This window comes from Rattus rattus, chromosome 6, assembly GCF_011064425.1.
Source record: "Rattus rattus isolate New Zealand chromosome 6, Rrattus_CSIRO_v1, whole genome shotgun sequence".
Lineage (NCBI taxonomy): Eukaryota > Metazoa > Chordata > Mammalia > Rodentia > Muridae > Rattus > Rattus rattus.
In genome coordinates, this window is record NC_046159.1 from 61,481,009 (window position 1) to 61,493,294 (window position 12,286).

The 12,286-nt window shown below is 41.0% G+C and overlaps 1 protein-coding gene across 3 annotated transcripts in view; it reads left to right on the top strand.

Annotated features, from left to right (window-relative positions):
* Exoc6b (exocyst complex component 6B) overlaps window positions 1-12,286 on the top strand; it is a 446,009-nt gene that overhangs the window by 300,368 nt on the left and 133,355 nt on the right. The window contains exon 20 of one of the 3 annotated variants that reach the window (XM_032906209.1): window positions 7,115-7,173. The exons of the other annotated variants lie outside the window; for them this stretch is intronic. Within the exon in view, the coding sequence (XP_032762100.1) occupies window positions 7,115-7,173 (59 nt within the window). The remainder of the gene's footprint in view (window positions 1-7,114; window positions 7,174-12,286) is intronic. 3 annotated transcript variants of the gene reach the window in all.

A 12,286-nucleotide genomic window follows, 5' to 3' on the forward strand; every position in this document is an offset into this window, starting at 1 on the left:
AGAGAGACTCGTTTTATTAAAGAAAGAGCTTGGAGGTGCAAATTCTGTGCAGAAGCCTTGTGGGACATCCAATGTGTTTCAGTACCATTAATTCCAATCCCGTTAGCTGCTCCCCTCAGCATCACCATGCGAATTGTAATTCAGAAATGCACATTCTCTTTCTGCCTCTTCCATCAGAGGAATATGAAGGTCAGAAGATTGACGATGGTCTTCAAGTTTGTGTGCAGAGAGATAAACTTGTGTTTCTAATTTGCCGTGCTCTGCACATGTGAAGATCTAAGGGTAATTAGTTGTTATTGCTTTAACATGATGAAGACAATAACTTCTCCGTGAGAAAAGCTCCATGGTTAATAAATTTTGTCTCTGGTTGATTGACTGGTTAATGGAATCAGAAAAGTATTTTATGTCTGTGCTTTACAATACTGCTTCACTCCCTACTAGGAAGGTTTATAGCTGGTCTTTGTTTTGGTTTTTATCATTTGTTCTCCCCTTCAGCAGTTTTATTCTGTATCATTTCTAATTCTCATTTTAATTACTACATATGTGGAAACTTGAAAATTGGAGAGTCCGTGAGGCTGGTGACGGCGTTGGTATGCAACCTGGATCAGTGCATCGATTCTCTTTGTCATGCCTTCTGTGGGGTTACATGGGCTATTTTATGTAAAAATCAAGATGTGTAATTTAAGTGCAGTGGAAATGCACATAGAATGGATGAAAATGGTTCTAAGGTTACCTGAGTCAGTGTCCTCAGCTGTGTAACTTTAATCGGCTACACGCACTTCTTTGGAACCTGGGCTGTTTGTCTCCCCGCTGCCTCATGAGGTCTTGCTGCAAGCCTTTGTTTGCTGGTGTCTTTCTGTGCCTACATGGCTTGCTCCTGCAGTACTTTTATGGTTTATCTTTCCTAGCCATGTGAGCCCAAATAGAAGGCCTCTTTGCCCTTAAAATGGCTATGTCATTTCTCTTTGACTCTGGGTGATGGACCCTGTGCCCTCTGGTAAGGCCTGACTCAGACATGGGTCACTGAGTAGTGCCCGCTCAGCAGTTATTTTGGGTTTGGGAAGAAGTTCCTTGAATTCCAGGAGATAAGGCCGGCTTTGTTTCTCTTGAGTCTACTGCCAGACACCCAGCCACTTGATCGTAGATGCTGGCAACCTGAGCAGTGGGGGCAGGCGGCCTGCTCTCCCTCAGCATGGCCTGAGGTGCCATCCTGTCAAGAAAATGGAGATGGATTGTCCTGCTCTAACCTCATCATATGTCACTGTCAAGCATTGCTGCTGCTTCCCAAAGATGGCCGGCACAGACAAAGTACCTTTCCTGGTGGCAGATGTCACCTTGGATGGCTTGTGGTTGTTGGTGATGAAGGGATACAAAAGGCCCACGCAGTGAGGTTTAATTCCCCAGTGAGGTTCTTATGTGTGGGCTCTCCGAGGACCTGCACGTTATGGCTGGCTGTTGGGCCTCTGCATCATCATCATCTGAAGGTAGAGGCAGGTTCCTCTGTGAGACTGTTTAGATGTCTTCTTGTTTTAGTGAAAGGATTCACGAGGCAGACAGAGAGTCGCCGTGCAGAGTCACTTAGGCCACTGAGAGGTGCCAGAAGGCCATCTTCCTGCTTTATGATCTGAAGAAGGATGGGCAGGATTTTAAAAGGTGGTTATTCCAGTCTTGGTGTTACTTCCTTTATTCTCTGTTAAGCTCGATCAGTTTTCAGTCCTTATTTTTTCTCACATTTGAGGCCATCTATTCTTTGATGTGTCAGATACAAAACCCATTTCAAAGAAGAACTAGCAGATAGCAGGCATATTATGTTTGTGGCCGCTTTCTTATCCTGTGGTCCTGCATTAGCTAAAGTACAGTGACTTACATTTTGGAGAATATATAATGATAATCAATTTCTCAGTACTTTTGACTGTTTTTAATTAAATACATTAAAAGTAATTACTTAAAAATTTACGGGGTTGGGGATTTGGCTCAGTGGTAGAGCGCTTGCCTAGCAACCGCAAGGCCCTGGGTTCGGTCCCCAGCTCCGAAAAAAAAAAAGAAAAAAAAAAATTTCCAAACATAGCTAGAAAGTAGCCAAGAGCTTTCACTAAAGTGCCAGTGAAGAGTAGTGCCAGCCAGGGTGCTTGCCTGGTCCAGAGAGAACCAGGTACTCCTGTGCAGACTTCCTCTCTGCTGAAACTGTCTTTGCTTGGTGCTTCCACCAAGCCATGGTAACTTCTTCCACAGGCCCGAATTGTCTTGTGTGAGGCCGATCACTCCCCCAAGAATGTCTTATGTGCCCCTGTTCTTCTTGTCTCCCTGTGATTATGTGGCAGTTTATGCTGTGTGGTTTTTCTTTGGCTTCACCTGATGTTGTTAGGGCTAATACCAATCATTACTTATTTTAATTGGATTGTTTTATAGGGTATTAATAGGAGGACATATTAAACATCAGATCTTTTTTAAAAATCACCTTAATTGTAGAAACTGTATATGTATATGTTTATTTTGTTTGTTGTTTTTATTTTGTTTTTGTTTGTTTTTAGAACTAAGAAACTAACTTAGTGCCTGAGTTTGCCAGGCAAATACTCTAGTAACATTACAGTCTCTCTATGGCTTTTCAGGGGACCAATACCATGTTTTGCAGCAATGTATCCATGTGTAAGATAAGTGGATGTAGAATTTATAAGAGATTTTAAGAAGGAAATATTGTCCTGCCATTCCACTGTTCTCGGTCTCAGCATTTAGTGATCTCCTTTCTGCTCTGCTGTGTCATTGCATCATCAGGTTAGTGGGCCACTGCCGCGAGAAATGCTCTCTCTCTGGCTTCTCTTAAACTGTTTCTTTCTTTGTGTCTGTCTGTCTGTTTCTATCTGTCTGTCTGTCTGTCTGTCTCACTGTGCATGTAGTAAGCTACCTTAGCATTTTCTTTTTCATATTCTAAGATTAGAAGTTATAAAATATTAAGAAAATATCATCACTAACAGTTTTTTATTTAGAAAAGTGGTATTTCCAGACATACATCATTTGGTAGAACTTTTAGAGTGCTGCCCATAGTGTTTTATAGTAGTTGGTGACCTTTATCTTGCTACTATTTTCTACAGTTTTCCTGATCAGAAGAAGTAGGAATAGTAGGATCACCAGTTAGATCAGCATATCATGTCCTGTGCTGTTTCTTTGGTTTTTGTTTTTGTTTATTTTGGGGTTTTTTGTTTTGTTTTGATTTTTCTTAGATTTATTTTTGTCTCTAAGGGGATGTCCCCACCCACCCTCACCAGACCTCCCTACTCCCTGGGGTCTCAAGTCTCTCGAGGGTTAGGCAGGTCTTCTCCCACTGAGGCCAGACCAGGCAGTCCTCGCTGTATATGTGTCAAGTGCCACAGACCAGCTCATGTATGCTGCCTGGTTGGAGGCTCAGTGTCCGAGATCTCAGGGGTCTGGGTTAGTTGACACTGCTGGTCTTCCTATGGGGTTGCCCTCCTCCTCAGCTTCTTCTAGCCTTTCCCCCAATTCAACCACAGGGCCCCTGGCTTCTGTCCATTGGTGAGTCTAAGTATCTGCCTCTGATTCTTTCAGCTGCTTGTTGGATCTCTCCGAGAATAGCCATGCCAAGCTCCTGTCGGTAAGCACACCAGAGCATCAGTAATAGTGCCAGGCCCCGGAGCCTCCCCTTGAGCTGGATCCCAAGTTGGGCAGTCACTGGACCTCCTTTCCCTCAGTCTCTTCTCCATTTTTGTCCCTGCAGTTCTTTTAGACAGGAACAATTCTGGGTTTAATCACTGAGTAGTGATTAATTTTTAAGTCTCCGTCTCTGCCCTAGACCTTCTAGTCATTGAGAATTCTGCATAGGCTGGAATAGAATGTGCAGTTGTACTAGATGTTAGTTATCCGTTTACCTAGAAGGAGGTAGTTTGAGGAATTTGTACTGATGGCAGTGGTATGAACAAACTGAAAGGAAATAGAAACTTACTATATTAGACAAGTTCATTGTAACCACAAGATGGCTAAATGAAATTAGGTAGCTGGAAGAGGTGATACAACCCTTAGTCATTGATAAATCTTGTAATAGTACAAACTGAGTCCTGGATCCTGAGACACTGAGACTGTCCTTTTAGATATGAGATTAACATGATAGTGTTCAGTTTTCAAATACTGCTGTAAGAGTTGAGAAAAGTGCAGAAGTGAATGTTGAGCCTGAAGCAGAGCTACTTTTAGGTAGGGTTATCATTTAAAATCAACAGGCATATGGATCAAGTTTGAATTTCAAATAAACAACAAGTTTTTTTGTTTTTTGGTTTTTTGTTTGTTTTGTTGTTGTTGTTGTTGTTTGTTTTGTTTTAGTATAAGTTGTGAGAATCTCGTGGACCAGAACTACTGTTTGGGTTTTAGTTTTGAAGTGCTTACATATATATGATGAGTTGTCTTAGGAATGCGAGCTAAGTCTAAACACTTTATTAATTTGTTTCATGTACATCTTATGGAGAAGCTAAAGGAATCTTTATACAATATTTTTGATGCGACCAAATTTTCACTTTCGCTATCATGTGAAGACACATGTGAAGACACTCTTTCACAGAATTATCTTAGCAACCAGGAACATTCAAATTTTTGAAGTTATCAGATTTCCTATTTTCTTGTTAGGAATTTTGCATGAATGGTGTCTGAAAAGATGAGCATCCTTGCCCAGGTTCCAAGGCCTGCAGACACACTGTACTAGCAAGAGGGGCACCAAAGATTTAAGAAAGAGAATGTTCTGGAAGTATCATGATAAAACTGGAATTGATTGAATACATGGGCAATGAAGAAACTGAGTAGATGCAGTTAAGGACCCTCCAGCCTTCATGACCCCAGACTGTCCATGCAGATGTTGTCCTCTTTTAAATTTTAAATAGACCAAGTATTTTATATAAGCGACCAAGAGCAGAGAAATCATTCTTAACTTTTCTGGAGTATCAATAAAATTTGTGTAATGACCTTACGTTCTTTATGTCTTTTCTTTTTGAATAATGCACTATACTTTTTAGGGAAATCCTGCTCCCCTTAATTTTGTGTTTTACCTAATCCCAACAATCAGACTGCCTGAGGCCTGCCCTTCCCTCTGACTCACTGGAATCTCTGTCAGATGTCTCCTGTCAATGGATGGAAACAAGATGTAGCATAATCCCCTGTTCTGGCAACTGACCAGGAAGAAGGGCGAGGTTCTCCACTCTCCCCTACAAAAGCATTTTTGAGGGCTTTTTCAGCAAGGGCCGTTTTAAAAACAGAAGTGCCTTTAATACTTGAATTGCTCATTCATCTCCCATGCTTCCTACTACTTAAGGTTGTCCTTAAAAAGGACCAGTCTGTTGTGGAAAGACATTGCTTGTATGCCTTTTTTTCCAACCTTAAATGCTTCCTAAGTGCCACTGCCTCTCTTGCAGTGGTGTCTGGAGTGCTAATGTCTCCCACCTCCCCAGGGCACCTGCACTGCTCAGCTACCTCTGGCCCTCACTAAAAGCTTCCAGCCCAGAGCATTTGGATCATGGGCAGAGATTTTTATCTTCATGTTTGTTTGTTTTTTTTTAATGTTGTATTTTATTTATTCGTTTTTATTTGCCTGATGTGGAAAGAAAAAAAAGGAAAAAAAGTTAACAGTCATCTCAAGTAAAGCCCTGTGCTGGTTGTTGCATGTTCTAATGCAATGCTTGACTTCTGAAATAAACTTACTAGCCGAGGATGCAGAGTGCCTGCCACTCTACATCCACTTAGAGCATTTAACATGGATGTTGGGTTATTGTAGTAATATCTGACATTAAAATTCTCTAGTAAGTATAAATCCCAACTAATTCTTAAACAATGCCATGAAACAAGGAAAGAGAACTAGAAAGCATAAGGAAATATTAAGTTCCTTTAGGAAAGACAGGGGCCCTCTTCCTATAACATCTCAAAAACCTATCTCTGTCAGCAAAATCTTTAAGCATTTTTGATTTGTCGGAGGAAACGCTGCTGTCTGCTTGTTCCCAAGTCTGTTTGTTTTCATATTGCTCTTGCTAGAACAACTGTGTTACAATCTCATGTTAAACATGAACATAGTATCCAAATGTGCTGTGCTTAATCTGCATGGTGTTTGTGTTCTGACTAGAATTCTCTTAGTGCTGCTGGGTGGCTCATCATGCAGTGAAATTTAGCAAAAGTTAACACACACCCCAGACAGCAGCAAAGGTAACACACAGCAGCAGACACTAACACACACCCCACAGACCAAGGGCAGTTCTTGTGGGACTGCCCAGCTTAGACTTTACAGTCAGTCCTCCCTCATTCCCCCGCTTCTTCTAGCTGAACACAATTTCAAGGATCCCCTGACATTCTCCCAAGCTTACTGAGCTCTTGGAATGTACTGGAAGTACTGTACTACTTAGAATTATAGCTTCCTTGTAGAAACTGCAATTTAGAAATAGGCCAACAGAAGTGCAGAGAACTGACTAGGTAAAGGGGTGTGGTGTGTAGGTCTTCCTTGGATTTGCTTATGATCTAGCTCTTCCTTCAGCAATCAGCGTTTTTACCAGCTTGGAAGCTACGCTTAACCTCGGTGCCCGTTCTCTCTAGGGTTCACTGCATAGGTACATGTGTTTTAAAAATTATTCACATGATTGAACTCAACCCGTAGGTAGTTCCAGTTTTCTCACTAGAGCTCTGGGGAAGACTGAAAGCACATTGGAAAATCAAGTGGTCTTTTGACATAGTTAGTCCTTCACTTAAAACCCACCAAGAGAGCATACGATGAGTTCTTTTTTTTTTTTAAAGCATAAACTCAATTGCTGTCAAAAGGAACTCATGAATGACAGAAGACACTACTATCACTAGAAAAACACATAGAGCTTTGAAACTCTATCCTAGAAACTGGGGTTGAAGGCAAGCTTAAGCAAGTTTGTTGTTATTGCTGTGATATGGGATCCAAGAACTTCATTGGCTAGCAAGGACTGGAAGCCCAGTTACCGTCAATGATAAGTTTATGTGTTTGGGCATGAATTAGAGTATGCAGTCTGTGGACTAGCACATATCCATGAAAGGTAAACCAAAGAAGCACCATCTGCTTTCCGTTTGGAAAGAGCAGTGCTGATTTCTTCTAAATTTTTCTGTTCGAACACAGGGAGCATCCCAAGAAAACCCAGCTTAATTATTTCTCTGGTGTCTACCTTTTCCTATGAGGTGAGCTGGCTTTTATAAAAATTCTTCTCTCGTATAATACATCCCAACCACTGTTTCTCCCCCCTCCACTGTTCCTAGTTCTACCCTCTAACTCCCATCTTCCCCAAATTTACTCCTCCTTCCTTTCCCTTCAGACAACAGCAGGACCTCCAAAGATATCCACTGAACATGGCGTAACAAGATACAATTAGGACTAGGTGCAAACCCTCATATCAGGGCTGGGCAAGGCAACCCAGTAGGGAAAAGGGGCCTCAAAAGAGTTAGAGATAACCCACTCCCACTGTTAGGAGTCCCACAAAAATACCAAGCTAGCAACCATGGCATATATGCAGCGGACCACACAGGCTTCCTGATTGCTGCTGTCTCAGCATTGATCACAAACTCTTTTTAAGTGTTTTGTCATTATCATAAACTACATGGGAATAATCAACTCAAAGGATAAAAGGTTTATGTTGGCTTGTGGTCTCAGAAGTTTGAGAGTGTGGCCATATGATTCCATTGCTTTCAGGCCTGTGACAAGCCAGGGACATCATGGGAATTACATGATAAAGAAAAGCTGCTCACCTCATAGCAGCCATGAAGAAGACAAGGAGAGGGAGGATGGCCCCTGGACAAAGCATACCCTTAATGGTATGTTCCCAGTAGCACACTTCCTTCAGCTAGGCCCTACATTCTAAAGACAGTTCAGGTATGAAATAATCAATAGGAAATCAACTGAAGAGGCCAATGCCCTCATGATCTAACTACCTATTAGTAGTGCCACCTGCTGTTTCAACACATGAGACTTTCTGGCTAGTCATTCCATATTCATTCACAACAATACAATTTTTGAGACTTTTCTTCCCTTCTCCTTCCCATAAGATATTACTGTTAATTTTACACTGTCTTGAACTCTGCGGGCCTTGTCTGGCCTAAAGGTGATATCCTCCTGCTGTAGCCTCCCAGGCGTTGGGATTGCAGGTGTGAGCTGCATGGGCAGCTTGAGAGTCTCAATCATCATCCTTTGTCTTGTAGTATTCATCTGTGGAACACATTGCAGTTGTAACTCAAGGTGGTTACTTGGCTTGAAAACAAAGGCAAAGAGCTTTGTCTAGAAGTATGTGTCATTTAGAAATCATCACTGTTGCTTTCCAAAAGCAATTCTGACCATTTTCAATGTTTTCATAGAAAAAATAAATTGTGTACAGAAAGCCAAAGTAGGATAGAGAGAGAAAAATGAATACAGAGGATGGGCTGGAGAGGTACCACAGTTTTTCCTACAGACACACGGAAGAATAAACCATGTACCTCTATCATGATCTACATGAGTACAGTTCTGTATTCTGAGAGAAATTCCTTCTACTGGGAACTGAACAGACCTGCCAGCCATGCTCTGACTGTTTGCCATCTCCAAACTTCATACATAAAAATCCTGACCCAAAGGGATTAGAAAGTGGGACCTCAAGCCTGTCATTGGAGCATAAAGACAGATAGGCACAATATGATCAAAGTTTTCCAGCAGTGTCCCCAGGAAGCTCCTTTGCCTTTTCATCCTGCAAGTGCATGGTGAGAAAGCTGTCTATACCACAGAGCAGGCCCCTGCTGGCATGCCAGAGCATGGTGTTGGTCTTGCCAGCTTCTAGAACTGCTTCTATTGCCCCGTCTCTACACTTTGTGAACTTTGTCACATTGGCATGAGTGGAATTGGGCCAGAAGCAGATGTCAGTTTTGCAAGGCATTCACCTCAGCTCTGGAGCTCAGCTAATGCAGAAGCTGTTCCTGTTGTTCTGACCTTTTGCTGGGCTGCTCTCCTGCTTCACTGTCTGGTCGTTAGGGTTAGAGCTGTGTTGCCCGATATTGTAGCTCCCAGCATAAATGGGAACACAAAACCATCAGAGATGACAGGTACTAAAGGAATCAAATACCAGAGTTTGAAAGACATAGAGATCTCAATTTGAAAGTCCTGATTTCATTATAAAAATGTATTGCATACATTGGATTAGATAAGATTCATTCTTTATTTTAAAAATTAGTTTTAATATGTTCTTTTTCTAATGTATCTGCTAGACAAAATTAATAGGAGCTCAGATTTCTATTTAGTGCTTTTTCTGTAGAATCAGTTTTACTATTATGTTAAATGGTCTACAGAATCCCCTCTTAATGTTAAATTGTAGAGGGCTGTGGGTTTGGGAATGTGTTCATACAGCAAAATAATCAGCCCCGAACAAACACATGGCTAAGATTAAGTCCTTAAAAGAGCACAGTTAAAAATATCAAGGATATAAAGTTACGACTCAAACGCAGTCTCTCTCATCTCTCAGGAAGCTCACCCTTTGCATGGCCGACCTTCAACTTTTCTAAGATTATATACAGAAGCACTGTTGATTACTAATTTAGAAGACCTCTTTTCACCCTAATTTAGAAAGGTCCAATGTGAAATTGCCCACATTTCATCAAATCATGAAGCATTAAGGAATTGCAGAAGAAATCACTATCTTTTCTGTGTTTGGAGTTTTTTATGATTTTCATCATTACCCAAGTAAATGGGAAAGAATCTACAGAATGTATACAAAGGAACAGGTAACATAAACGTTTGTCCTTAGATGTTCCAGGGTTGAAGATGAATGCTGAAATAATAGAGGGTTTGGATTTTAATGGTTTCCCTGACTTAACCTTCTTGGCCTCAGTTTTTCATCTGTGGGAAGTTCTCAGCCATTACACGGACTCCTTTCATCTTTCCAGATTTTAGGGTTGTAAGTTTAAGACCTAGGATATCACCAGTAATCTTGACTGCTGTTTGACTATGGAATATTAAGGGCAAATCCAGCACCGTGTAATAAGACATGCATGGTCATAGCCTTTTGTAATTCATCTTCCTTTATAAGAACTGGTCCAATACAAAGTTTATTAAGTTGACATTAGTGGTGTTTCCTCTTTAAAGGATAGCACTTAGTCTCTGTTAAGGTACCCAGTTGCCTGCACTCCAAGACCTGGAAAGAACTTAACATCTCCTTCCTTTACATCTTGAAACAAAATTGTTTTCTAGTTTGCTTTATGAGAGCTAATCTACTTTTTTCTGATTATTCTGTATTACATAAGACATGAAGTTGGCCTCTCCACTTTTTCTGAATTGGTTCCCGTTAGGCCGCTCTCTGTCCCGGAGTGAAGGTGTCCTCTGGTAACCAGTCATTGAGGTGCCTGGCCTCTTGCTTCTGTAGCTCCCTGCATGCAGCTTGGCTGAAGGAAGTCTGCTGACTAAGCATCAATATGAAAGGCCCTTCATGCTGAGGCTATATCTAGTTTATAGAGGTTAATTGCTAATTAACTAAAAGGCCGTGTCTGTCTGTCCTAGTACTCATTTATTGTTTAGAGCAAGCGAAGTTGAGAAAATTGAACTTCACTTTTGAATCTATTTGGAGCACTGGTTTGGAGTTTCCTATCAATTTTAATCATATTTCCTTCAAAGAAACACTGGGGGCAAATTATAGTTAATCTTTACTGCCCTTTGTTGTTAAAAAAAAATGTAGACTGTATTGTTTCAAGCAGTTTTAGATTATCGGCAAAATCTGTTGGGCATAATAGAAAGTTCCTATACATTTCCTGCCCCACCGCACAGAGCCTCTTGCTCTATTAATTCACTATAGCATATTAACATTTGCTGTAATTAGTGTACCCACACATCCTTACCATCTGAAATCCATATTTGACATTTGGGGTCATCCTTGGCGTTATAGATTCTGGTTTTTGGGATAAATGCATAACACCATGTAACACCATGTATCTGCCATTGTCATGTCACAGAGAACAGTTTGCCTTCTGCAGGTTCTCTATTCACCTGTGCATTCCTCAGCCTCCTGACAGGTGCCACTGTGTATGATCGCCACAGTTTCCCCTTGTCCAGAATGTCACAGAGTTGGAAGCATTCGGCACACAACCTCTGAAGATCAATTTCTTTCATACAGTAGTATGCATATAAGGTTCTTCCTTGCTTTTTCATGGTTTGATAGCCCAAATTTTAAGACTAAATAATAATCCATTGTTTAAATATAGCAGTTTATCTATTTACTGCTGAAGGGCATGGTGGTTATTGCCAGACTTTGGCAGTCATAAACTATACTGCTTTAAGCATCTACCTCCTGATTTTTGTGTAAATAACAGCTTCAATTCCTTTGATAAAATACTAGCCTATATATCTTGGTTGTATGATAACCTATATTCATTTCTGTTGTATGATAAGTATGAGCAGAAGCAACTTAAGGAAGGATTTATTCACAGGGCTAGATGTTCTTAATGGTGAGGAAGGTTCAATGGCAGTGACAGGATGGTGAGAGATCACATCTTTACACATGCAGGACGCAGGAACTAGAAGTTGGGTAAGGCTGTAAACTCAAAGTCTACCCAGTAATGTAAGTGATGTTCTGTCTCCAGCAAGGCTTCACTTCCTAGGTTCCACAACCTCCCCAAACAGTTCCATTAAGTGGCGACTAATTGTTCAAATACCTGGGTTCATTTCATATTCAGACAACCACAGCATACAGTTTCTAGGTCATCTTATACAAACACATTAGATGGTACAGGAAGCAACATCAGTCTGTCTCCTTACTTAAAAAGAGTTACTACTAGAAAATATGCCTGGTGTGTTTTGAGCTCCACAGTCTGTTCGGGCTCCCAGGCTCCACCTGAACACTTTGGTTATAATTTTCATCAGTTTATTTTTAACATAACAATAACTCCCATCTCCAGTTCACAGCCCAGAGGTAGGCAGCCATGAGCTTTTCTCATAGTGGTTAGCTGTTTGGAGCCAGAGCAGAGGAAAGGTGCTGCTACCATAGTGTTGTGCTCTGATGCAGACTCAGAGCAGAGCTGCGGCCACTGTTGTAAGTTCTTCTTGGTCTTGTGAAGTGATATTTCCATAAGATTTAATAGATCGGTGTGTTTTCTTTAGTTTTTCTTTTTGTACCTTTGGAATCAAAAATTAAAGAGATCTTATCAGTGATCACATCTTTCTCCACATGCAGGAAACAAGAACTAGAAGTTGGATGAGCCTATAAGCTAATAGACTTTGATGTTGGAACAGACATTAAAGAAGAGGCCATTTAAATGTAATTACATAATGGGGGGAAATAGAAAGTAG